At 41.6% G+C, this 25955-nt stretch overlaps 3 protein-coding genes across 13 annotated transcripts; 1 reads left to right on the top strand and 2 right to left on the bottom strand.

Annotated features, from left to right (window-relative positions):
• Positions 1-738: 738 nt before the first annotated feature.
• Positions 739-4344, bottom strand: LOC114787139 (uncharacterized). Of its 2 annotated transcripts, none has more exons than XM_028974936.1 (5): positions 3044-4344; positions 2054-2223; positions 1856-1936; positions 1564-1706; positions 739-1169 (listed from the first exon to the last, which is right to left on the bottom strand). In XM_028974936.1, exons 1-5 carry the CDS (start codon positions 3193-3195, stop codon positions 1014-1016), a joined length of 702 nt encoding a protein of 233 aa, XP_028830769.1. In that variant the 5' UTR covers positions 3196-4344; the 3' UTR covers positions 739-1013. The 2 variants fall into 2 exon arrangements, with proteins under 2 accessions (XP_028830769.1, XP_028830770.1); XM_028974937.1 differs by having other exon boundaries at positions 2054-2220.
• Positions 4345-7338: 2994 nt separating this feature from the next.
• ppef2b (protein phosphatase with EF-hand domain 2b) lies at positions 7339-15517 on the top strand. Of its 2 annotated transcripts, XM_028971669.1 has the most exons (19): positions 7339-7968; positions 8463-8519; positions 8618-8710; positions 8853-8861; positions 9089-9216; positions 9432-9486; positions 9579-9754; positions 9865-9979; positions 10058-10104; positions 10191-10357; positions 10469-10505; positions 11485-11634; positions 11715-12035; positions 12915-13100; positions 13280-13422; positions 13668-13774; positions 13947-14110; positions 14579-14666; positions 14904-15517. In XM_028971669.1, the coding sequence occupies exons 2-19, from the start codon at positions 8474-8476 to the stop codon at positions 15182-15184; spliced, it is 2313 nt and encodes a 770-aa protein (XP_028827502.1). In that variant the 5' UTR covers positions 7339-7968; positions 8463-8473; the 3' UTR covers positions 15185-15517. The 2 variants fall into 2 exon arrangements, with proteins under 2 accessions (XP_028827502.1, XP_028827504.1); XM_028971671.1 differs by having other exon boundaries at positions 7345-7968; positions 8693-8710; positions 8853-9486.
• A 388-nt stretch (positions 15518-15905) lies between these two features.
• Positions 15906-25649, bottom strand: nup54 (nucleoporin 54). Of its 9 annotated transcripts, none has more exons than XM_028971672.1 (15): positions 25568-25649; positions 24183-24284; positions 21695-21772; positions 21057-21221; positions 20363-20446; positions 19908-20063; positions 19170-19393; positions 18864-19051; positions 18206-18402; positions 18063-18117; positions 17601-17694; positions 17259-17366; positions 17047-17166; positions 16792-16902; positions 15906-16600 (listed from the first exon to the last, which is right to left on the bottom strand). In XM_028971672.1, exons 1-15 carry the CDS (start codon positions 25611-25613, stop codon positions 16472-16474), a joined length of 1857 nt encoding a protein of 618 aa, XP_028827505.1. In that variant the 5' UTR covers positions 25614-25649; the 3' UTR covers positions 15906-16471. The 9 variants fall into 9 exon arrangements, with proteins under 9 accessions (XP_028827505.1, XP_028827506.1, XP_028827509.1 ...); XM_028971673.1 differs by having other exon boundaries at positions 16461-16600; positions 19170-19390; XM_028971676.1 differs by lacking the exon at positions 21057-21221 and having other exon boundaries at positions 16461-16600.
• Between the last annotated feature and the right edge of the window lie 306 nt (positions 25650-25955).

Raw genomic sequence — 25955 nt, 5'->3', positions numbered from 1 at the left:
TTAGCTTTTACGCTTTCATAAGTTCACAGTGCGGTTTATCCATATCCTAGTTTTTTTTATTTACCTCAGCATTCGAGGAATGTTGACTCCGGTGTAATGCACGAGAGTTAATAGGAAGCGTTATCAGAAGATTGCATAACATCACAGCACGTAGAAGGTTCTAGAAAGTTCAAAGAAGAGGGTTTCACAACGTTTGAAACTTGAATTCTTTATATGAAGCATTTATTTAATAAAAAGAAGAATATGATATACAAACACATATAAATTAATACAGTGCTGCATTTAATGTTTAAAAGTATGCTGGTCAATCTATTTTTGGGCTAAAATGTTAAGAAGTGATAAATTAAAAAAAAACCCACAACAACCCAGTGGTATTACTAGCAGAGATTTCAATTTAGTGCAGTAGAAACAAGGAAACAAACCACAAGCCCGCTGCTTTGGTTATGAACCTTTAAATGGCTCCATTTTGGAGAGCGGTTAGACCTTCTGCGCTCTTTGCATTTTTGCGAGGAACACTCAGTAGCTGACCTTTCTATTTCCTTGCATGGTTGTGAAATGCTGGTGTTCAAATAGCTCAAAGCACATGAGAATGTTTAATGTTGGCAGAATTGCTCGCTTTAAATGTAGCGTGATGGAGTGCAGCTCGTTTCTATGAACGCATTCCACATTCAGGGAAACAACAGAGTCGTTTGAACCGAGCAATTTCTCCATGCGGCTAAAATTAAAGCAACCCCACCGCCATCCTGGATATGCTGCATGGTTATGTGCAGAATGCATATTGCATGATGCACACAGTTGCTGTGAGTGTCACACCGTGTGGTGCAATATGCAAAGTGTTTGTAATACACTCCCCAGACAAACGTGCCTCTGCCTTACATGATTAGTTATCAACATATAGACCTATTCAGAAAGCTTAGCAAGCTACACTTGTGCATGCATATGTTTTGTTTTTTTTTGGTGTACATTTTGTGACCATGACAAATAGATCGTGGCGATGTAAGACGTGCAGCCTTTTAGGGTTGTGGGGGGTGGGGCTGGATTTGAGAGGCCAGTCCAAGTCCACAGCCGCACTCACGGGTCAGACGCACTGGAGAAATGACCATGGAGCCCAGATCGTCCAGATACAGGAAGGGCAGGACATAGTGGGCAGTTGACTGGCAGCAAACATCCTGTGTTAGTGGTGAAAAAGAGGAGATGTCACTAAACAAGGCTCTAGGAACTACTTCTGGCCAACAATACAGTTCACAGCAGCAACGGTAAACATGGATGCAAACACAGTAAGAATTAGTACTGTTGCAAGGTGTAACTGCTGTTCTCAAAAGAGACCTTGGCAGTAGTACACAGGTTCAAGACTCCCAAAGAACATTTGTGATCCTTGATAGTCAAAGCATTGATATCACTGCCACAGGCACCACTGCAGTGTTAACAAGCAGCCAGTCTTAAGTAAGGGTTGTCGGGAAAACATTGAAGCGGACTGATTCCTAAAGCGAACGGGGCAAGTGGAGATCTGAGAGGGCTGTTGTATGTAAAACGAGATGCAGCAGCGGTGAGGGACTCGGGTACCTGTGAGGTGGCACCTGTGGTGCCTGTGCTGGAGGTCTGGTCGCTGCAATGAGAGGAGGTGAGATCTTCTTTGGGGTTGCAGGCGCTGCACTGGGTGAAGGTAAAGCTTTCTGGGTAAATCACCCAGTTCTCCCAGCCCAGATCTGAAAATTACAAGCTATTAATTGCACATACCCTCTTTACCAGAGGCTGGAACTTGTGTTGGGTGTGCAACTCATTAATATATTTCAAAAAGTAACTTCAACGTGCTACTAATAGGAATATTGGGGGATCTAGAAATGCTCTTGAATACCTTTTATGAAGATCTGGGAGGACAGCTGGCAGCACTGCAGCTCTGTAGTGTTGCTGATGGAAGGAGCCTCAGGTTTGTCCTCTGGAAAATATAAAGAAGCAAGAAACCAGTATGCACATCAATCAAACAGCATTGAAAATTCCTACAGTTCAAATTTTTAAGTGAATTTACTACTAGAGGATCTTAAAGCTGTTATACCCGCAATTTCAGAAGGCACGTGAGCAAAGAGAACATTGGTTTTGAAGGCTGCCTTCAGCTTCTCTCTCAGGATGCTCATCCTGGAGCCCTCAAGTTGAGGCGCCTGTTGAATATTCAGCTCCTCCAGGATTCTTTTCCGGATGCTCTGTAATGGCTCTCCCAGGCATCTGCTTTAGTGACAATAGATCATTAGCCGATTTTACTGGTCTACAGTTTGTGGATTTAGAGTTCTAGTTGTGGGTGAAGAATTGAATTATCAACTTTGCTCAGATTGTAAAAAGACATTCAAATAAACCACAACTTTTTCCCCATGAAAAAGACTGAGTTGCTTATGTCAAAATGTAAGCAAAAGGTGACTATTTAGAATTTTCAATCCATTTGCGGCTGTACAGTTAGTGTCATTTTTAGTTTCGTGGTTCTGTCTATGAAGGCTGAGTCAAAGAATACAAGGTACAAGTAAATCTTATTTGCAGGGGCACTACCCACGATCCGCAACAATGTTGTTTTGATTAGGCAAGAACAGACAGGTCGTGCTCATGGCTTCCAAAAGCTCTCAGAGTTCATGTGACCCAATAGTTCTTCTGCTGATGGAGACATGTTGTAACCTGTGAAAAATGCCGAGGACCATTTCTTTTTATTTATCTGTGGCAGTGAGATTTGTCATTGCCTCCAGAGGGCTTACTGTTACTTAATTTATGTAAAAAGGCTACGCAGTCCTTATTCATCCATAACGTGCATTCTTGAGTCTTTCATTGATGTCCTAGATATGTGATCATGTTAGACATAATTACTCATTATTATCAGAAGCCAATCCTAATATAATAAAATATATTTTTATGATTTCTAACCACTGAAAACACATTGGTTGTGACTTGTCAGGAACCGGCAATGGAAAAATAAAGTTTCACTCCACATCTACACAATTAATATCTAAAGCCTCCCACTTTCATCCGATCTAGCTCATGGTGGCAAAGAGCAGGATGTACTCACCTGCTGGTCCTCTGAATAGGTGAGGCAGGATCTGGGAGGACAGGCTCACTCTCCAAGGGATGGAGCGCCTTGCCCAGAAGGCATCCAGAGAGAGCCACTAGAACAGACAGCATCAGGAGCATCTCCTTCTTGGTTTTACCGGGAACTGACATAGCCGTATTTGTTATATGTCTGCAGCATGTGCAGCGTAGCGCACTTGGGTTCTTCTCTGCAGGACCAGTGTGGTCGTTCAGGATGCTACGTCAGGATATCAAATGGAGGTGTACTGAGAGGAACAGAACGGTTGTTGTCTGTAGCAGCCTGGGAACTTAGGTTTTTATCTAGACACTTGCCAGGTTGTCCTTGGAATACTCTACATTGTTGTCATGTCTTCTAACTGTGAGGTGAAACTGGGCGGGTGATACACGAGAAAGAAGAGAAAGACAGGATGAGAGTGACTTTTTTTTTTTCTATGCTTTCTGTCCTCTCCGTGGGCCACACAGAGGATAGTAGCGAGTGTTACCTCCCGTGCAGATAAGCTGCTTTACTATTGCAGGTGTGTGATACATTTGGCCAGAAAAAAATACCTACAAATGATAACAGACTCACAAAGAATTTCTTGGTGGTTCTGGGTGATGTTAGAAGCCTGTTTCATTTTAAAACCATTTTTAAAAAACTGTTTTTAAAAAAATATAAGCTATATTGTAAATTGGAAAACATTTGCACTTATAAATTGAATAAATAATTCAGAATAAAAAAATATGTATTTATGTAAACCCAGAGGTTGCTAGTAACCTTACAACATTGTTCAATCATGCCTACTTATAATCATTAAGTCCTATCACATTTACATTACCCTGACCTTTACTCATTACTCTACTATTTGTGGTGGGGTCTCTCTGGAAGTCCAGGTCCAAGAAGAGAATCCCTTTGAACCCCTTTGACATTTCAGGTCTGACGTGATCCAGTGCTAACAATCCTCTGAATTTGTATTCAAACCTGCAACCGCTTGGCGATAACCTGTGTGTGAAACACATGCACTAGTTTATCGAAATCATCTTGACTTGGTTATGTCCTCTTGAGCTGACCACATGAATGTGCTCATAACAGATAACAGTGTATAAAATGTACTGGATACTTGTATGCAAATCAAATGTATGTATTCAAAAATATACTGTGGGTAGAGAAAGATTCATTTGAGCCCAGCTGTGTTTGATTATAATGGAAAGTCACACCCTTGATTAGGAAAGCCACACCCCTGTCTATATAAGACCTTACAGCTCACAATGCATGTCAGAGCAAATGAGAATCATGAGGTCAGAGGAACTGCCTGAAGAGCTCAGAATTGTGGCAAGGCATCTGGTCAAGGTTACAAAAACAATTAAGGTTCCTAAGAGCACAGTGGCCTCCACAATCCTTAAACGGAAGATGTTTGGGATGACCCGAACCCTTCCTAGAGCTGGCTGTCCAGCCAAACAGCTATTTAGGGAGAAGAGCCTTGGTGAGAAAGGTAAAGAAGAACCCAAAGATCACTGTGACTGAGCTCCAGTGATGCAGTCGGGCCATGTGAGAAAGTTGTAGAAAAACAACCATCACTGCCCTCCACCAGTCAGAGTGGCCCAACAGAAGTCTCTTCTCAGTGCAAGATACATGAAAGCGCATGGAGTTTGGAGCAGAAAAAAACACATGAAGGACTCCAAGATGGTGAGAAATAAGATTCTCTGGTCTGATGATACCAAACCAAACTTTTTGGCCTTAATTTTAAGCAGAATGTGTGGAGAAAACCAAACACTGCTCGTCACCTCTCCAATACAGTACCAAAAGTGAAGCATGGTGGTGGCAGCATCATGCTGTGGGGGTGTTTTTCAGCTGCAGGGACAGAACGACTAGTTGCAATCAAGAGAAAGATGAATGTGGACAAGTCCTGGACTAAAACATTCTCCAGCTTCCAACAAGACAATGACCCTAAGCGCACAGCTAAAATAATGAAGGAGTGGATTCACAACAACTCTGTGACTGTTGTTGAATGGTCCAGCCAGAGCCCTGACTTAAACTCAATTGAACATCTCTAGAGAGACCTAAAAAAGGCTGTTCACCAACGTTGACCATCCAACCTGCCAGAACTGGAGAGGATCTGCAAGGAGGAATGGCAGAGGATCCCTAAATCCAGCTGTATTAGATTAAAAGAGTGCTTCTACTAAATACTGAGCAAAGGGTCTGAATACTTAGGACCTAGTGATATTTCAGTTTTTCTTTGTTAATAAATCTGCAAAAATGTCAACAATCCTGTGGCAGTATGCTGTGTGTACATTAATGAGGAAAGAATGTAATGTTTTTTGCAAATGGCTGCAATATAACAAAGAGTGAGAATGTTAAGGGGGTCTGAATACTTTCTGTACCAACTATATATCCCTTTGCTCTGATCCATTGCTTTTGCTGTAGCAGGCAACATTTTATATAGGTTATAGGTCACATGAAAGATGGTCCAGTGATATGAAAGATATCCAATGCATATGCAGAAATACACAGCAGGTTCAGCACAAATCTATCTTTTAAAAAAGACTACAAGATTAATTAACAAATGCAATGTTGCGTCTCATGTGTTTTTTTATTCACAAACATAAATCTGAAAACCTAAATATAGCTTAAGGAACACTGAAACCAGACCAAGGATGGTGAAACAGCACTTGAGGGGTGTAACTACTGAACGCAGGGAGTGGGCGCTCAGACAGACTGGTTGAAAGGAAACTGACAACATCCATTAACTCCCTCCAGTCCTGGCTGCACATTAAAGCCACCAATCTTTCATAGATATGGCACTGAATAATATTTATGCTTTGCACCTGCCATCCAAGGACAGGAATTACACAGACATGGAAATCCAACAGACGACCCAATTGAGGCCATTACAAATTCTCTTATTTAACTCTTATTAATACAGTAATGCAATACCCTTAACCAATCATCTGGTTAACTATGTGTCAGTCATGACCTGCATGGATTCACTTGATTTCTGTGCTCAAGCTGCAAGATATGTGTAAAATATTTAATATACAGGATATCAGCAGTCAGGCTGTCCTCAGATGAACTGTGTACTCTGCCCTGCTTCCAAAAAACAACAACATAACTGAGTTGCAGTGAAATACTCAACCACATCCAACTCCAGGAATCATCACAGACAGACCCTTCATATTTTTACTGAATTTGTAAATGTGCACAGAAAACAAATATGACAGGTTTTTTCTTGCCTCCATTTTCAAAAGCCCTTGATTATCTAGGTCTATAGCTGCATTTCCCATGTTTCTTATTAGTGTAGTGCAACCAGTGAGTTGCGTTAAAGTGAATAAAATTTTCATTATAATCAGGCAATTTGTTTTTTTAATGCAGAAACGTTACAAATAATTGATGCTCTAAGGAATCGCGACCCTCTTACCACAACTGCATGACTATCTTGTTCTGCAATAAAGCTAATCTGGTTTAAACAGCAGAACGTATTTCTGCCCTTTTTTCTAATTTAGTGGAGATTTCAGAGTCAGGTCATATTTAAAGTTTTCTCTCATAATGTCATGTACCCTCGCACTGCCATTAAAAATAAAAAAAAACCTGCAGAGGAGTTTTTTAGAATTCATTGTGCATTAAACCTTCCAGTTGCTTCTTAACTGCGTGAACTTTTGAACCCCAAAGAGCAGAATTTGGCCTTCACAGTGAGAAAATATCTCATTGCTCCCTAAATAAAAGTTTTTGTGTAGCTGTAGGGAGGTTTAGAGCACCTGGCAGCATAAAAATCTCCGAAGACAAGTAGGCAACTCCCCAAAACAGTCTATAAAAAGAAACAGTGTGAATGCCTTCTTCTGGGGGTTGAAAGTACAGGTGGGGATGTTCAGCGGCCTTTGGCAGACCTTATATTATCCTTTGTAAGTGAATTGTTACATTTTCTCATCATCAATTTCAATGAAAAAAGGGATTGCAGGAATGTAGTCGAACCCACGATTAGCTGATGTACCAAACTAGTGTGAAGAAGGCCAGTTTTATAGCTTCTTTAGTTTTCTGTTCTACTAGGATGATAGTAAAAATGTTTCCTAATAATCAATAAAGACTTGCGTTAGTGAACACAGCAACCATTTGGAACTCAAGACTAATTGCTGTTGATAATGGGCCTTTCTGCATTTATGTACATTTGCATTTACAGCATTTATCAGACGCCCTTATCCAGAGCGACTTACAATCAGTATTTATACGGACAGTCTCCCTGGAGCAACTTAGGGTTAAGTGTCTTGCTCAGGCACACAATGGTAGTAAGTGGGATTTGGACCTGGGTCTTCTGGTTCATAGGCGAGTGTGTTACCCACTAGGCTACTATTATGTAGATATTCCATCATTAACAGCCATCTACCAGAGTCATATACAACAATTTTATTCTATTTTCCTTGGTAAAACTATTGCTATCATAAATGTTCTAAATTACTTTCAATAATTATTTCATTTACTTTAAACATATGTTGGCATAGTCAAACAATACCACTCAAATCCTGCTACTGTTCTCACAACATACACAGGCCCCATCTAGGCCCTAGTGTGAGCAGCTACAATCTCTTCTTCCATTTGATGCCCTTTACTACGATCTTTATCTATCTATTCACAGTGCCGACAAGCCCAAGCGAGACTTAATCCTAATCCACTTGAAGCTTGTTGTTTTGATGAAGTGATCACGGGGGGTTTGCCAGAGACACTCACCACTCTCCCGGTGAGAGGAGTGAGACAGCGGCTTAAGGAGAGAAAAACACGAGCATGGGCCTAGTTCCACAGCAAAGGCGTTCACTGTAGCTGCCACGAGTAGCCGGTCCTCTCCAGCTCTGAATCATGCCGGACAGATGGACTCTCACGTGCGCCAGCTTTGTTCGGATACCTCAGGCTTTTTGTTGCTAAGGCTGTGAGGAAAAAAACAGGTAAAGGCAAGTAGGACTGTTATTGTTCTGTTGTGATGGCTGACATTGGGTCACCAGCATTCGCAGAGACACTGGGATTTTTAGAATGTTTTGACACTACAATGCTTTCTAGTTGACTAGATTAGAGTGTGCAATTGCTGCTGAACACTGAAATCGGGCATTAATGAACTATATGGAGAGTATGATATTGGACTCAAAGCATAGCATTTTATGGCAATTTCAAATGAAAAACCTTAAATATTGTACTTGAATTGCACTACACTGCAGTACAACAATGCGTAAAAAATAAGAGTTATGCTCCTGTGCTGAAAGTGGCCAGGAATGTGTGTAAGCACTCTCACAGCCGAGCTGCTTATTTCTAGCACAGCATTGTCCTCAGCTAAACCCATGGGCCTTTAATTAACAAGTTTATTAGAGTTCACTGATAGCACTGCCGGGGGAAAGAATATAGGTGAAGTTGTTTTCCACTCTGTGTTTTTTTTTTTCTACAACAGCATAGAGAGAAATGGGATGTGGAGTCACAAAACAAAACCAGAAGCAAATAAAAAAAGGTACCATCTCCTGCCTGCTTATCAAAACCGTAAAACGACGAATGGCTTCCATTAGAAGTTGGGCCAGTGGTTATTTTTCTGGTTTGTTTGTATTGCAGACAGGATGCCAGGAATTGTTGTGCGCGCACAGTTTTCTGAACTGCAATCTGTTTTTTTTCCATGTCAACATTCAGCCAGCTTTTCAGTACCAGGTGAGCTCGGGTGTTGTTTTTTTATTATTATTATTATTATTATTATTATTATTATTATGCAGAATAAAATCAAACCAGTACCAAACCTGCGGTTTATGTACAGTAGTAAAATTGCCTGTTTATTCTGCATCCTGACCTGAAGCTGCCACTGGTGAGTTTTACTCAGCACAGACCCGCGGATCCAGCTTTTACCGGATAGTTCTCAGCAGGCTGCAGCCTTTACAGCCAGAACCCTTACACTGACCTACCCTGGTTCTCCCATGCGCCCAGAGCAGCCGCCTGCTTTCTTCAACACCCACGCACGCTTCCGCAGAAAAACAGCCAAGCCCTGCCTCACACCACTCACATCTCATCACGTGCTCCTCTCTCCCCCTGCAGCCATGCGGGCAGCCCTGCTGATCCAGCGCTGGTACCGGCAATACGTGGCCCGGCTGGAGATGCGACGCAGGTGCACCTGGAACATTTTCCAGTCCATGGAGTATGCAGGAGAGCAGAACCAGATCAAGGTGCTAGTAGCACTACAGTGGTACAATTATTGTTTCATTCAAAAATTCTTTAGTTGTAAATAATGCAAGACCCATCAAGGAGTAGGTTTGTCCAAGCTTTTGACTGATAATGTATGTCAATTTCGGATCAATCGTATCACGGACCCAACCTTATTATATCTTATATATGTCAAATATATCCAATGTATATCTTAAAACTCCAACTGTCTCTCCAGCTCTATAAATTTTTTAGCTATCTCATGGACCACTTCACACCTGCTAGCAGTGAAAGTAAGATTCTATTAACACAATATTTCTTAAATATGTTTTACAATACAATAGGAACAACAACAGCCAATAATAATAATAACCATGTTTGTTAGGAAACCTCATCGCTCATATCTTCAGAGAGAATGAAGTATGTCGGGATGCTGAGTGGGAAAGATATTTCAACTACAAGAACATAGAAGTACCTGAGTTTTACTCAGGACCACATCTCAACTTCCCTCTGACGGCAACCAATGCCACCGAGCTGGTGGAGGCCTTCAGGACCAAACAAGTATGATGCTTAAATGTTGAAAAGCTCCAAGGTCCACCCATTCAGATAATGACCTGAATGCTACCAGAGTGTATGTGTTCTTAAGGTGGCCCCTGTGTTTCTCCTAGTAGCAGCTTCATTCACGATATGTTCTCCAGCTCCTTGTGGAAACTTGGAAACTGTTGCGCATCCTGCCAAACATAAACCATGTTTCCACCTGCCACAGCAAGGAAATCACCATCTGTGGTGAGTTGAAGTTAAATCCTCCCATTTAACATGCAATTAAATCACATTTAAATGACAAAATACATCTTCATCCTCCAGGTGACTTGCATGGACACCTGGAAGATCTCCTGTTGGTTTTTTATAAGGTGTGTAACATAGATTTCGTTAGAAATATTAAACTTGGCAGATTCTATATCTAGAGCTTTAATTGTTATCAATTTTTTCCCTTCAGAACGGTTTGCCCTCCATGGAGACGCCGTATGTCTTTAATGGAGATTTTGTGGATCGAGGGAAAAACTCCATGGAGATTTTGCTGATCCTGTTTGCATTCCTGCTGGTGTATCCCAATGATGTTCACCTGAACAGAGGAAACCACGAAGACCATATAGTCAACCTTAGGTAATAATTGCAGTTAGGGGTTTCTTTTTTTAAATCACACACCATGGTGTGATTAACAAACCAGCTCGCTCTGTTTTGACCTGTCAACATTTTCTTCTGTGGTTTCCCCAGATATGGCTTCACAAAGGAAGTGCTGGGGAAGTACAGGGTAGGTATGACTCAATTATTTTACATTATTATACAAGGCCATTTCAACTTACAATGTTTTAATAGTACATACATGTGTACATATGGCAATAGGTAATAGCCTAGTTTGTAACACTTGTTTATCAACAGAAAGACCCCGGTTCAATACCCACTTACTACCATTGTGTCCCTGAGCAGGACATTTAACTCTGAGTGTCTCCAGAGGGACTGTCCCTGTAACTACCTATTGTAAATCACTCTGGAAAAACGCCATAAATTTAAAATCTTCTAACCTGTCAGTAACCTTATCTGCACTGCTGCTTGAGTAAAGCTGTGGGTTTGTTTCACTGCTATTTCTGTTGGACATGTGGGTCAATCATAAGCAGATTAGCTATCCTTTTATTCTGTGGGCCTGCTTTAAATAGCCTCCATGCTGACCTGGTTTAGACTGAGCTGCTTGTTGAAAAGGTGATCAGCGAGCAGCATTTAGGGTTTACATTTCAGAAGTGTCGACGAGGTGTCTGCTGCCGCCATGCCACACCCTGGATTAATCTTTGCTGGCTCCAGGCAAGGCAAATTCCACTTGGCAGTTAATAAAAAACAAGAAATACCATGAACCAGTACTGGAAAACTATGAACCAGATGACCATAAAGTTGTACTTACTACCATTGTGTCCCAGAGCGAGACACTTATGCCTGAAATGCTCCAGGAGACTTTTTCACACTGGATTAGGGCATCTTCCAGATGTCATAAATGTAAATGTGCTGACCAGCCCAACCCTGGTCAACAGAAACGGTGTGTCCTTGTGAAACTGGCTATTTAACTTTAATAACATTAAGGCACATTCCTAATCCTGTTCTAAGACCAGCCCTAACCTGTATTATTCCTCAATAACCTAAATTACAGGGATGTCAGATCACTGTATGAGTTCAGTTAAACTCCCTACTCACAAGCAGTAATCCTTCTCACGATCAGCACGTCTGGGTTACTTTTATCACAGGTCCATGGGAAGAAAATTCTTAAACTGCTTCAGAAGATCTATAGCTGGCTGCCACTGGCCTCGGTGATTGATCAAAAAGTGCTGATTCTGCATGGAGGAATATCAGACACAACTGATCTCGATATCATTGCCAAGGTGGACCGGCACCGAGTAAGACATCTGTATTCAAACAGAATGGTTTGTGAATTTTTAAAGATTGTGTTTCCACCCACACTGTTGTCTGTGTCCAGTACGTTTCTACACTCAGGCCTCCAAAGCAAAGAAAGTCTTCAGCCAAGAACAAGCAGTCTGACCAGGACTCCTGGGATGAAGACAACATGACCAGGAGAAGAGTGCGCTCCATGACTTACAGCAGCCCTGGAGTTAGCAGGCCTGAGGTCCAGCGGCACTCTCTCCAGACCCTGTCCAGCCAGGTGGAGGAGGAGCTGCGGGAGAGGAGACGCAGAGCCGGATTCAGTCTGTCCCACGGAGACCTCCACAACTCACTCTCCTCTGACTCTGACTCAGATCCCGGTGAGAACCTGGAGACAGATGCTGAGGACTGGAAACAGGTATGAGAATCACCACGGAAATGTGGAAAAGTATAAAAATCTCCCTGTGAAGATGCCATGACCGTTGTTTACTTGACTTACTTGGTTTCCTAATAGACAAAATTGCCAAACACCCTTATTAGGTGATGGCATGTTCAGGACATGTAGAATCAGGGCAATCACCCTGCAAAGCAGGTTATCACAGCAGGTCCTGATCAGAACAAATAATGCAAAGGACAAAATGTTACACTTCCATTTATTCCATTTATCAGACGCCCTTATCCGGAGCGACTTACAATCAGTAGTTACTGGGACAGTCCCCCTGGACCTAGTAAATGGGATTTGAACCTTGGTTTTCTGGTTCATAGGCGAGTGTGTTACCCACTAGGCTACTACCACCCCAGTTTTGTAAAACTTAATTGCATTAGTTGTAGTTGTAGTACTACTAATGCCACATATAATACCATTACTTTGAAAACAGCAATGGAGAGCAGGGGAGGTCTGAATTCTTGCTCCAAAGCAATGATTTCTGGTACTTTTGTCACCATCTATCATGCTACAAATGTAAAGACAACTTAAAGTGGGTGGTGATATTTGACCAAAATCAATGGAAGAAACATGACACCACTCAATATTAGACAATTTCTGAAAACAAGCAAAAAACTGAAATATTCTCTGGAAGGTTAATCAAAAGAACCCCACCTCCTCAAAAGAGTTGGTATTATTTTTGATCATTATGATGGTCCATAGTGGCCAGATTCATAAGGAATTACTACATTTTTACAAGCAAAAGTCTGGTGAAGTGCAGGTGCATGTTTGGTTGAGTCTGAAGCTTGAAGATTGATTTCCAGATGGCCTGGAAAGCAAAGAATGTTAATTAGCTTGGCTCTTTTTCTGCAGGTTGTAGACATGTTGTGGAGTGACCCCATGCCAATAGACGGCTGTGTGCCCAATGAGGTGAGGGGTGGAGGCTGTTACTGGGGTCCGGACATTACCAGGGAGGTGCTGGAGAAACATAACCTGCAGTTGCTCATTCGCTCCCATGAGTGCAAGCAGGAGGGGTATGAATTCTGCCACAACCGCAAGGTAACCCTGATCTCTCAACCCACATACAACTGTTCTTCACATTCAAAAACAACACAAAATTTAAAAATAAAATCTTTATGGTAATTGAGTTGATGAAATTGCTTAAATGCACAAGAAAAAATCCCATGTGCAGACCTTAGAACCTTAGAAACAACCTTTTCCTTTGTCTTTATGGTTAGGTCCTGACTATATTCTCAGCATCAAACTACTATGAAGTGGGCAGTAATCGAGGGGCCTACATAAGACTGGGTCCGGACCTGGTCCCGCATTTAATACAGTACCAGGCCAGCCGCAGTACACGAGACCTCACACTCAGGCAAAGGTATGGGTTCAAAGAACCGGCACCAGAGACTGGTGGACAATTTAATGTTGTAGCAGCCCTGGGAGCCCAAACAGTCTCAACAGTTGCTTAAAGTTTTCTTTGCTTTATTTGAAGTTCATTGAAGAATCCATTAGTGTCTGTGCCTTTACAGCACCATGAAAACTGTATATGCAGTATGGTGTAAAACATGGTTCCATGTCATGTTTATACCCTTGAGGAAACAGGGTCTGTTGTGTTGTGTGCAGCGTCGGGCGAACAGAGCGCTCTGCGCTCCGTGCTCTGAGAGAGCAGCTGTTTGCCCACAAGTCTGATCTCATCAGTGCCTTCCAAGAATTTGACCCTGAGCAGACAGGTACAGGAATCACTCTGCACTCCCTCACATCTTCTGTCTCACATCTTTCATGTCTCACAAGGCCAAATAAGGCCTTTTTTGCAAATTAATTCTTGATTTCTTGCAAGTTTTTTTTGGTCCGTGTGTCACACTGAAAGCACAGTTAGTAAATTTCCCTCCTGTTCCTGGTCAGGTCTAATATCACTGAACCACTGGGCCACTGCCATGGAGTCTGTGCTACAGCTGGGCCTGCCCTGGAGGATGCTGCGCTCCCAACTGGTGAACCACACTCAGGACGGCAAGCTGAACTACCAGAGCTGGTTTAAAGAGCTCGCCATCATGGAGCCCAACACACAGGTCATGCCTGTGCTTTTTGTGCTTTACCCCTGGGTCAAAAGCCTAAAGAAATGACCATGCTCTGATCATTTACATTTACAGCATTTATCAGACGCCCTTATCCAGAGCGACTTACAATCAGTTACAGGGACAGTCTCCCTGGAGCAACTTAGGGTTAAGTGTCTTGCTCAGGGACACAATGGTAGTAAGTGGGATTTGAACCCGGGCCTTCTGGTTCATAGACGAGTGTGTTACCCACTAGGCTACTACCACCCTCATATAGTTTAGAACTACACCAGCTTAAAGTTAAATTAGATTTCATTCAGAAAACACATGATTAAGCCAGACTGACTCAGAGTATTTAGTAAGCACACCAGTTTGAAAACGGCTTTGTCTTAATGAGAACGACGGCCCTGCAGTAGTGTGTTAGGAAATGATGCAAAATGAGTCAAAAATGAATGACTTCACTGTTGCTTTCATTTCTACCAGCTGGCACACACCAACCTCCTGGAGACTCTGTACAAACACCACTCCAACCTGGAGACTATCTTTCGCATCATAGACACAGACAACTCTGGTGAGTCAGAGGTTCGAAGCTGTTTTGGCGCTTACTCAAGCATCTGTGTTGAGCAGGATTTTCGGATTACAATTGTTTACAACTGCAGTTGTAAACCATCACGTTCAGATATTAACATCCAATGGGGTGGGTTTTAAAATAATTCATATTTAAAGATAGACTAGAACCCAGAACAGTTGCTGTATAGATAAGCGCATAGGTGCAGGAAAGCATGGTCTGTTGGGTGTCACTCTCCAGGGCTGATCTCATTTGAGGAGTTCCGTCAGACGTGGAGGCTGCTGAGCTCCCACCTGCAGATTGACATCAGCGACGAGGCCATCTCCGACCTTGCCCAAAGCATCGACTTCAACAAGGATGGCAGCATTGACATTAATGAGTTCATGGAGGCCTTCCGCCTGGTGGACAGAACCCAGCAGGAGAGAAGCAACAGCACCCTGAGTGGGGTTCATCCCCACCTTCTCCAGTCAGAGCACCCCACCAAGACATTGTTAGTCTCTGCAAGCCCACATTTTGTATAATGAGAGATCTTCAGAACATGAAAACAGCTTAGGGAGATATCGCAGCTATGAAATATCAAGAGAAACATGAACATGCAGATAGATCATGTGACTACCTCCAGACCCAGATAGACCATCTTCTTTCTTTTTTTTACACTGACATTATTTTCCTATTCCTGTTATTTGATATAGGGATCATAGTTGTAAACAAGATGGGCGACATGAACTTAGTCTTCATTTCTGCTACGACTACTGAAACTAAAGCACTGATTAACATAACTGCATTCACAATTGAACTTTTGACCTTGATTGTGACCTTCACATACAAATATTAAAGCACTGTTTTTTTAATAACTTTGTTCCTGCAACAGCTTGATGAAATGAGGTGATTATAATGTGGTAATCAAAGGTCAGCTTGTGTTCTCATCAAATTCAGACTCAAGTATGAAGTGGTGTGGGGACAGATGCTTATTATGAGTGGTGTCCTAATCCTGTCTAACACAAGCTGATTGTTTTTGCTGACAGAGCTGGAGCTGATAGGTTTGTCACATGGTACAAAAATGGTCCTATATTCTTCTCTTTAAAAGGTATTCGATTAAAGACAGCCCAGTCCCAGTTGAAATAATACGTAATTGATTATGTAGTGATGCCGCAGTATTCACCAAATGCAGGGAGGTCATTTTCCCCACCAATCTTGAAGAGCAACACTACTCATTTGTGTAGGCTGGGGAAAGAACCACACTTTCGTAGCTGAAACTTTATTATTATCCAATGGTCATACAAAAGGGACAAACAAACTCTATAATAAAATTGGTATTTATATTAAAATAAATCATAAAAATATGACAGTCTGACCCCACCACAGAAAGAAACACTCCAAAGGTAATGTTGCAGCTTGGCTCAGATGTTGTCCCATTGCATACAATGTGTTGCTGTAACATTAAACATGTTAAAACTGTCCAAACAAAAACACACTATTCCGAATATGAACTTGCCAGTGCAGTTACTTTTGTACCCAGATATGCATTGAACTCCAACTGACTGCAAATTGCAATTATCTTTTGGATTTTGGATGGGTAAATTTAATTAATCCAGTCTGTAAACTCATCTAGTATTTGTCTGTTGAACTGGTAGACAACCAGTGTTTGATACTCATCAGATGGATAACTTCTGCAATGGCTCAAGCATTCTTTGGCAAAGTGTTTATTCCAGCAGACAGTGAGTTTAAGACAAGGCCTGAGGCCACAGGCTGGTGACCCTTTGATCGAACAACCTATAATGCATTGAGACAGGTGGCTGATGACAGGGTCAGCTCAGTTTGCCCCCTCTCATGTGGACACTGTCGTGTAGACCGTGCTCGATGAGTTTGATGTCCTCCATGTTGTCTTTGATGACGCTGATGAGGTGACTGAGGCCATCCTGCTGCTGCTTCAGGTGCTGTGGTGGAGAAGTCGAAAAATTCAGGGTTCATTCTCTCACAGATCAGTGTGGGCAGGTTAATACTACTAATTTGCAAGATTATATTCAATACACATTTTTAACCAGCACTGCACAACTAACTTTATTTGGGTCATTGTATCTCTTTGTTTCCTTTAGCAAACATTCAAATATTTAATACAAAGACTGACCTGTTTGATTTCCCTCAGTAGGTCAGCATCCACAATGTATCTCTCCTCTGAGCGCACAGCGCCAAAATGATTCTGCATTCGAATCTGAGACATCAGCTCATTCAGCCGCCCCTGCAGAGGAAACAAGAGAGAAATATATATACTAAACTACGACAGACAAACAGTCCAAACCCAGCCCAGAGCCACACGTGTATTATCTGACTAAACGCCACGTTAAACCAAAAAGCTTTGTGCAATTTGGCACAGGAAATTCACCTTGAACTGTGTGGGGGCATTAAGTTCAGACTGGATGGTGTCTAGCTGCACCCGCAGGTGCTCCTCATCCACCTGAATGGCGTAGCCACTCTTTCTGTGGATCTCCTGCTTGATCAGCACCTGTAGATGAACATGTGCACATTTTATTTGTAAAATACTCCCTTTAAAGTGTATGTACAGGATACATATTAAAAAAAAAAACCCCCACATACCTGTAAAACTCTGTGAGACAAGTCCATCAATTTACGTTTATACTGTGCAATCTTAGCCACTGTGGTTGCCTGGTTCTTCTGTAACTCACTGATGTCACTTGCAATTATCTGTTGTGTGACAACATATGGATATTTTGGAAAACATTGAAGATTTCCTTTATTTTTCTTATTCATAACAACTCTTACATAAAAATATCAGGTCAGCATAAAATGGCTCAATACGTGTTTTTAATTACACTACAATTGGTGTAATGAATAAAAATCTAAATGTTTATATAAAAAAAAAAAAACATGTATACTGTATGTGTATGTGAATCTATTTATATAGTGCTCTGCACTCACATCAACACGTGTCTGGTGCTGTTTGGTCATTTGCTCCTGGATCTTCAGTCTGCGCAGCAGCTCTTTAAATCCAACCATTGGTACGGGAATCAACCTGCAAGTACGAAGATTAATGGTGGTTACTTGCTTAACTTCATACTTTATAAATCTGAAGCACATATTGTTGAGACTTTCCACCTTGTGAATTATAATTGATCTTACTTATCAGCCTGTTAATGAGACCCAGGTGTGAATAAGTTCCTCTTATGGAAGGCTGGAAATGTATTATCTAACCTGTTTTCTATATCCATATTCAACAGACCAGCAACTAAATCTGCTTGTGGGTAACAAACTCACCATTCAACCACTCATTTGCCCATATTGCCATAACTGAGAAACACACAACCCTGTGTTGTACTAGAGCCTTTGACATTGTTCAGTGAATTGCATGAATGTGATAAAAGGTGAAACATGTACACCTACTTCTCAGGATCGGGGTTGTCCACCTTGGCTTGTTCCCATATAATGGGATCCACACCTATATGATAAAAAGAATAACCATCCATGCACTAACGAAAAAAAAAAAGTTAGGTCATTGAATGAGAGCTAAACTTTAGCTGTCATACCTGCAGGTGGGTTCTGCAGAAGCTGCTTGAGCTGGGCAGGGGAAAAAGCATTGCGGGTGACTGTCACGACCACACCCAGCTGCTGCAGCTGAGCTTTGACATTGGGCTGTTCGACATAACTGAAGAGTGTGCTGGAAGGAACTCGCTTCGAAGTGCCATTTGGAGCACGCTCCACCACATAGACGATCACCTCCGTCCTTCAGAGAGAGAACAAGACAGGAATAATCAGAAAGAAACACACTTACACTACCTACTCATTTTTTTACATTATAGAACAAAACCTGAGACAGCGTACAATGAAATAACACACATGAGATTATTTAATAAACAACAAAAAAGGGTGGTTTTCCAAACAGTCCTGAAGTTCTTTTGCTGAAGGCTTCATCATTTACCCATGTTAACAAGCATCTCATGAAGGGGCTTTTGGTGATAACAATAGTGATCAAAGCACAGTCATGAAGGCTTGTTTATCCAGAGGCGACTATGAATAAACTTTCTAATAAAGTTTGCTTTCACCTGCTACAAAAAAGGTTTCTTGCATTGGATTCTTCAAAATGGCCTTGATCTTAGAGTAACCACCATAGAGTATATATATGTCTGCAAAATGTAGAGTATATAATGCTGTTTCATTTACATAAAAACACCAACATAAACTCACTGGTCATCTGGCAGAGTTTTGACTCCCTCCACATTGATGGAGAGGGTTGGGTTTCCACCCAATACTTTGTGTAGAGACTCAACAAACTGCTGCTGCTGACTCCTCACGTCAGCCTCCTTCTTACTGAGAGCTAGAACCACAAAGCCATCCTCGTCCTTACTGCCTGGGATGCAGCTATAGCCCACTGCCTGGAGGACACAGAGACAGGTTGCAGTATACACTCATTCAAACGAAAAATTGTTAAATACAACTATACCAACAATTATTTGACTTACAGCTGAGCCACACATGGATTGTAAATTTTACCTTAAACCTACAGAAGGGATTCTCCTGTGTGAAGTCTACAGGAGGAATGCTGTTGTTAAAGAAGCCCCTCCCAGTGCCCCAGAAAGCTTGGAGCTGGTTCCACTTGGCCAAGATGGCATCGCGTTCATCCCCCAGCAGGGTGGGCGCTGACAGGGCACTGGCGGTGTTGATGAGCTGGTTAGACTGTGCTGGAGCTTGGGCCTGCTGCCCAAAAAGGCCTCCTGCTGAGCAGCAGAAAAAAAAAGGAATGTGCTGTGTAAAAGAAGATCTCCACAGAAACCAAGTGGGTGGGACTGGGATGTTGACTAAGGGCTTGTGTATGAGAGTGCTACAGCATTATTAACTCAGCCAGACAACTAGAGGCTTAAATGGCATGTTGTATCTAAACAAAATAATAGCAATGGCTCAAATGTTCGGTTCCTTAATATAAGCAGGGAAAATATAATTGACATATAGCACAAGGAAATACACAATTATCTGACAAACTTACACATATATGTGCCTGATATTAATCAAATGAAATTATATAATACATAAAACTAAGACTAGTTCCTCTTAATAAATCAATAGTGTATTTCATGCAATATTTTAATTAGTAAATCAAGTCAGCCGTTAGAAAGGGGGTTTTCATTTTTGGAGCAGACCTTTAAAAACTAGATATACAATAAGACAGCAATGGTCTGCTCTCACAATTCTTCGCTGTTGACAATGGGAGCTCAGTTAATGAGAGTCTCTCACCCTGCTGTGGCTGTGTGGGCGGGAGGTTGAAGCCTCCAAACCCCAGACCCCCTCCTCCCAGTCCTGTGCCAAAGCCTGTGCCCCCTGTTGTGCTGGTGCCCAGACCAGAAGAGAAGCCAAAGCCCTTGTTTTGGTTATTTCCAAACAACAACCCACCTGGAAGAGTAAAGAAAAAATACTACATTTATAAAGTCTGCACAATTAAAAACGAACACAAATAATATTTCACATGCCTTTGATTGTGCATAGAATGAACCAAGGCACTGTTTAAGTGTCAGTATTTCCAAAAAAGCACATCATGGTGCCATCTAGTGGTATTGCTTCACTATTCTGCCTGATGCAGAGGGCCCTGAGAACTGCATAAATGGGCTCAGCCCCTGTTCTTTACAGTGGGGAATATGTAATATGTGAAAATTAAATAGTGATAGTAGTGAGTTCATCCAGAACTTCATTACCTCCTGTGTTCGAGGGAGTTGCGAAGCTGAATGTTGACCCCGGTGCTGCAGATGTAGTGGTGGTTCCAAAGCCCCCAAACGCTCCTGTGCACAGATATATAAACCATACATGTTTAACAAGGAAAAAATAGGACGGAAAAGACATGAAAGGACACAATGGAAATGAAAGTGTGTGAAAATGACAGGAAAGGGGCATAATAATCCATCTGGTTCCACAGTGACATCTGCAGGCTTGTTCTTTCTGACAGACTGGAGTCAAATTATAATCTCTCAAAAAACTATTCCTGTTCTTAGCAGCATGCCAGGTCATTGTGCTCTGCCCAGTACAAACATGAGTGGACTATGTACAGCTAAGCAGGAAAATAAACCCCAAGATGAAGTGGCCAGAATCCCAGACACAGTTCAAAGTGACATGACAACTTTTCTCCAGGACAGATTAAGGTAATGGGGCGTTGCTGTGCCCACATTTATTCAGGTCACACACAAAAAAAAAATCACATTCACAGTTCATGACAAAAATCATGATTTTCAATAAAAAAATAAAAATAAAAAAAAAGAGGTTAAAAAAATGAGATATGAGGACAAAGTGTCTACAGGCACTAATGGAGGATGCTGATGAAGCCAAACATTACAAATAAATAAATACAAACAAATGCTAGTGTGCATGACTGATAAGTTTTTAAGAGGCTTCTACCTGCACTACCCAGGCTACTGCCAAAATTGAACACAGTTGCTGTAGTGGTGGGGGCGCCAAAACCCCCAACATTAAAGTTGACTGCAGCCGGGTTGGCATTTATTCCAAACCCCCCAAAAGTGAACCCCCCAGCAGTGGTGCTGACAGCACCCAGCCCCCCAAATCCTATATGGGGGCCAGGAGAGGCAGCGAAAGACAGAGAGAGAGAGGGAGAGAGAGAGAGGGAGGGAAGGTGAGAGAGAGAAAAAGAGAAAGAAAGAGGTGTGGTTAGTGGAAACAGAGAGGCTAAAGGTCAAATCTTCATTAATCAACAATATATCTTTATATTATTCTAAGACATGCACCCACAGAAAAGGGACAATATCCAAGAAATTGAACATGCCCTAGTCCTTAGGCAGGCTGTTCCACTTGCTTTAAATCAATCAGCGGTGCACCTTAACACTAAAATCTCCAAATTTTGTATCTATGATATTAACTAATTATTCACTAACCACTGAAATAAAGTATATCCGATGCGCAATAAACAGACATATGATGTTTCTCACTATTAGATACATTTTGTTAGAATCTCCAGTCTCTCTAGGGCATTTTTGGGGCAGGAAAGGTGGCGTGTACATAGCTCCTGTGACTGTTCATACCTGTATTAGTGGTGCCAAAACCAAAGCCAGTGGGGGCAGCTGTTGTGGTGGCAGTACCAAAACCAGGAGTAGACAGAGCTAGAATGAAAAAGCATATTATACGACAGTCAAATTAGTGAATACAGGAACGCAGTATATTTTGGACCACTTTCCAACCAATCATCTACTAAGAGAAAGCTGGGAAAGTAACAGAGAAAGAGAAACATCACAGTCCTCAAGTAATTTATGTTATTCAAACCAAATGTTTTCTTGATCCTTGTGTTTGTCTCCTTAAGGCGCTCCCAGAAGACCATCTCCCTACATTCCCTCCAAGCCGGAAAACAAACTATGGCTACAAGTGGCAGGGTAAAGGGCTGTATCACTGCGAGGCATTACTTAGTATTCAAGTCAACCCCGACTATAAATCAGCTGCCTCAGGCGCCTACACAGCAGGACCCAAAACCTGCACTAAGCAGAGCACACAAAGCCTCTCCTTCTGAATCTTGGCACAAAGACAGATGGCTGACCTGTCTGGTCGCAGAACACAGCGAGTTCACTTATGTTTGTCTTTCCATACCTTCTGAAAAGATTGTGATTGATCGGGCCTGCCAAATGACCAAAGATGGCCATTCAGTCAGAAAAGTGGTCCGACATCCTGGCCATGGGAATGGCCATTATGTCAGCAATGAGGAGGTTTTTAAAAGAGCAGAATGGTGAAAAAGTAAGTCTAATTGCCAACTGGTGGCACAGAAACCTAACTGTACAAGATAATGCCTGTCAGCAGAACCCACACATGGATCCTGCAGCATATAAGATGAGAACCAGACAGAGGCGCATAACTGCATTCAGTTGTCAAATATGAAACAATTTTAAGTGCTAATTTCAGGACAAAATAACAATACTATACAATTTACAGGATCTGAGTTAACAATTCTTTTTAGAAAGAGAAATAAAGAAAATTTGTACATGGTGCCTCCTTGCATCACAGTAAATTCTGGTAGTAAATTAGAAAATTATTTTATTTAAATAAACCAATAAATTTTTTTTTAATTGAACTTGATCTTGTCAACACATCTAAAAATGGAGGGGGAATGTCGTGGTGTGCACTGCGTGCTGTGTATCACAATGACAACTACTTTCATTAATAGGTTTTGCTAAGCAGATAAATTCATATTAAGACACATTAATACGAACTAGTTTTAAAAAAATCGAATGTTGAATGTTTTTTTGTTCCTCTGTTTGTGGCACGCCCTTGGATAGATGGCACCCATTGCATTTGCCTTTGCTATGGGCTGGCACTAGCACAAAGAAAAGGGGTATTGAAATTAATCTAATGCAGTGCAGAACATGCAGTGACTGTGTACAGTGCCGCTCCAGGTAGGAGTAAGGACTTATCCAAACAAATGAAAACCTTCTGAACACCAATGCACTTTTTGCTGTGCTTTTTAGCTGCGCTCAATTGCCGTTTGTCTGGCGTTTGCGCGTCGCTGTTTAACACTCCTTGGGATTTCTTCAAAAATTGATGTCAAGTTAAACACTGCATGCAATGTTACTTGACGTCATCCGAATGCGCAGCTGCACGAACTCTGCTGCTGAGCGCCCGAGTGGACGCGCCAATGAGCAGAAACAGTCGATCTGCGCCCACCTGATGCCACCAACACCAGAAAAATGCCAGGTGAACGAGCCCTTAATTTTCATCTCACTGATGTACTTGTAAACATAACGTGAAGTAATGAAGAATTGATTGGATGCATTGTGGTGCATCAATAATCGGTGCGCCAATAATCGTAATTATCAATGATCTGATTTGTTTATCTCCCACACATTCTGGGGTTTTTTTACATTTCATTGTCATGTGCTAAGCAATCTGAAGTATCCTGAAATCTAATTAATGCCACGGCTGTGTATTGCAAAAGTGATATCATCTGTGCAACCAGATGAGAGATACAGGATACAGGAATTATTGCCTTGAAGAGACATTTTAGTGTAGTTTTTATTTTGTAAACCACATTTAGTCTAATTTTTATTGGTCAAAAATATTACATGATATATTTTGCAAGAATGTTGAAATTAAACTGACAGCTTATCAAGATTAAAGTTTGGTGAAGAAATGCTATGAATAAAAAAAAAAAAAAGCCAATGAGTGTAGCATGAGTGTAGCATGATTTTAAAATTATTTTCAGATATTTTCAAAATACTTACTAAACACAGAACAAGCAAGCACAGAAATATTTCCTATCAGAATAATATCTGTAGGATATTCATAGGGTGGTAGTAGCCTAGTGGGTAACACACTCGCCTATGAACCAGAAGACCCGGGTTCGAATCCCACTAACCACCACTGTGTCCCTGAGCAAGACACTTAACCCTAAATTGCTCCAGGGAGACTGTCCCTGTAATACTGATTGTAAGTCGCTCTGGATAAGGACGTCTGATAAATGCTGTAAATGTAAATGTAATGTAAATGTAGGAAAGGCTTGAATGAAGATGGAAGGTGTAATGAACTTACTACCGAATCCCGATGAAGCAGTGGTGGTAGTTGTGCCAAAGCCAAATGCAGTGGGAGCTGTGGTTTTGGCAGCAAATGAACCAAATGAAAATCCAGAGGAGCCTTGAGCAACAACAAAACAAATCATTCCAAATACAAACAAGAAACAAACGGTAGCAAAAGGAATGGAAATGGTCCACATCAAAACCCCTTTTTATACATTTCAGTTTCCTAAAATAGTGGTTGCCTCACTTGCCAGAAATTGTTTGACCTTTGATCTATATTTAAAATGTGGACACACTGATGCTGGTGGAAAATATGTAATGAAAGTGCAGTTACTTCATTCACTCATTACAATTTTAGTTGCTATTGTATACAAAACCATGGCAAAATGTTTAATAATGGTGATGTAGTGGGAATCATGGGAGCAGTGTTTTTGTCGGTTTTGTCACTAATGGGTTCAAGTCAGCGTCTGCCATTATAGAGGTTGATTATAGCAGTGATAAGGCTCATCACGATAATGAAATTTCAAAATCGATACCAATACTAATTATGGTAAAACAAACACTGGGAACTTTTCAATAAAGAATATTTTTGAATATTGTTAAGTCAGAAGGCATGTTTATAGCAATTAAACGAAAGCGTTTCGAGGATGGCAGTATGCTGTTGGAGACCTGCCAGATTTCACAGGAGGATGGAGGTGAGGATGGGCGGAGGAACGCCGATCAACCATACAGCCCCTCACATTATTCAGTGCTCTTTTACTGTTAAATATTTGATTTAGCGGGGGTTTTACTAACTATTTTCCGCCCTTTTTCACATCAACTATAATGCTAATTCATGTATTGAAAGGAGTTTGACAGTAGACAGCATTTAGTACTGCTGTAAGGTAAACACTGCGAGATTTCAAAATTGGAACAATTACATTTTCAAACATTCCCAACATTGCTTATTCTGTAGCATGAAAGAAGACCGTTTTGCACATTTGTATCAGTCTAGCTTGCCATGTAAGAGGTTTTTGACACAAAAAAGTACCATACTAAATGTTAATATATAAATATAAATTAAATATAAGTCTATGTTAGGACTAGCCCGGGGACTAATGGGGGACTTCTGGACAAACTGCACTCTTCAGACTTCCTAACTTGTCTACATATGTGGTACAAACATCACGTTGTGTCCCCTGCTGGGGACAAAAAGACCAAAACTACCGACACGGGCGAAGCGGTGGCCCCTACTTCTCACGTCCACCGGGCAGCCATTAGCTTACTAGCCGCCGACGTTGTACAGATGCAGCGGTAACATCACGGAATTGTCTTCATTAAAGCTCACACACGCGTCCCCCCCCCCAAAAAAAAAAGCGATGCCGGCCTCCGCCAGAGACAGCATCATTCACCAGGACTTACTGGAAGGGTTAGCAGCGGCGGCGCCGGCGCCAAAGTTGAACGCCATGTTTACGGTTTCCTGTGTCGGTGTCCCGCTGCTCGGTCCGACGGGAAACAAAGCATTTGACCAAAGGGTTCCGAGTGCCTCCTCGACTCGAACATGCGATTCAAGCCGAAAAGAATCGGGCTCCGGAGAGACCACTTCGAGTTAGATTGTGCAAGTTTTACAAGAGGCACAGTGTAAATTTGTGTTACACTATTTCAACATTTCTGCTGTCTGTATCTGTCTACCGAATGTGCCCTTTGATTATCAAATACACTGAATACTGAAAGACACGGCGTCCTAAAACTAAACGGTATCGAACTTTTGGGAGTTTAAAAAGTTAAAGTACTAAATTAGACAGGGGAG

This window comes from Denticeps clupeoides, chromosome 3 (genome assembly GCF_900700375.1).
Source record: "Denticeps clupeoides chromosome 3, fDenClu1.1, whole genome shotgun sequence".
NCBI classification, from domain to species: Eukaryota; Metazoa; Chordata; class Actinopteri; order Clupeiformes; family Denticipitidae; genus Denticeps; species Denticeps clupeoides.
This window is presented reverse-complemented; position numbering and strand designations above follow the sequence as displayed.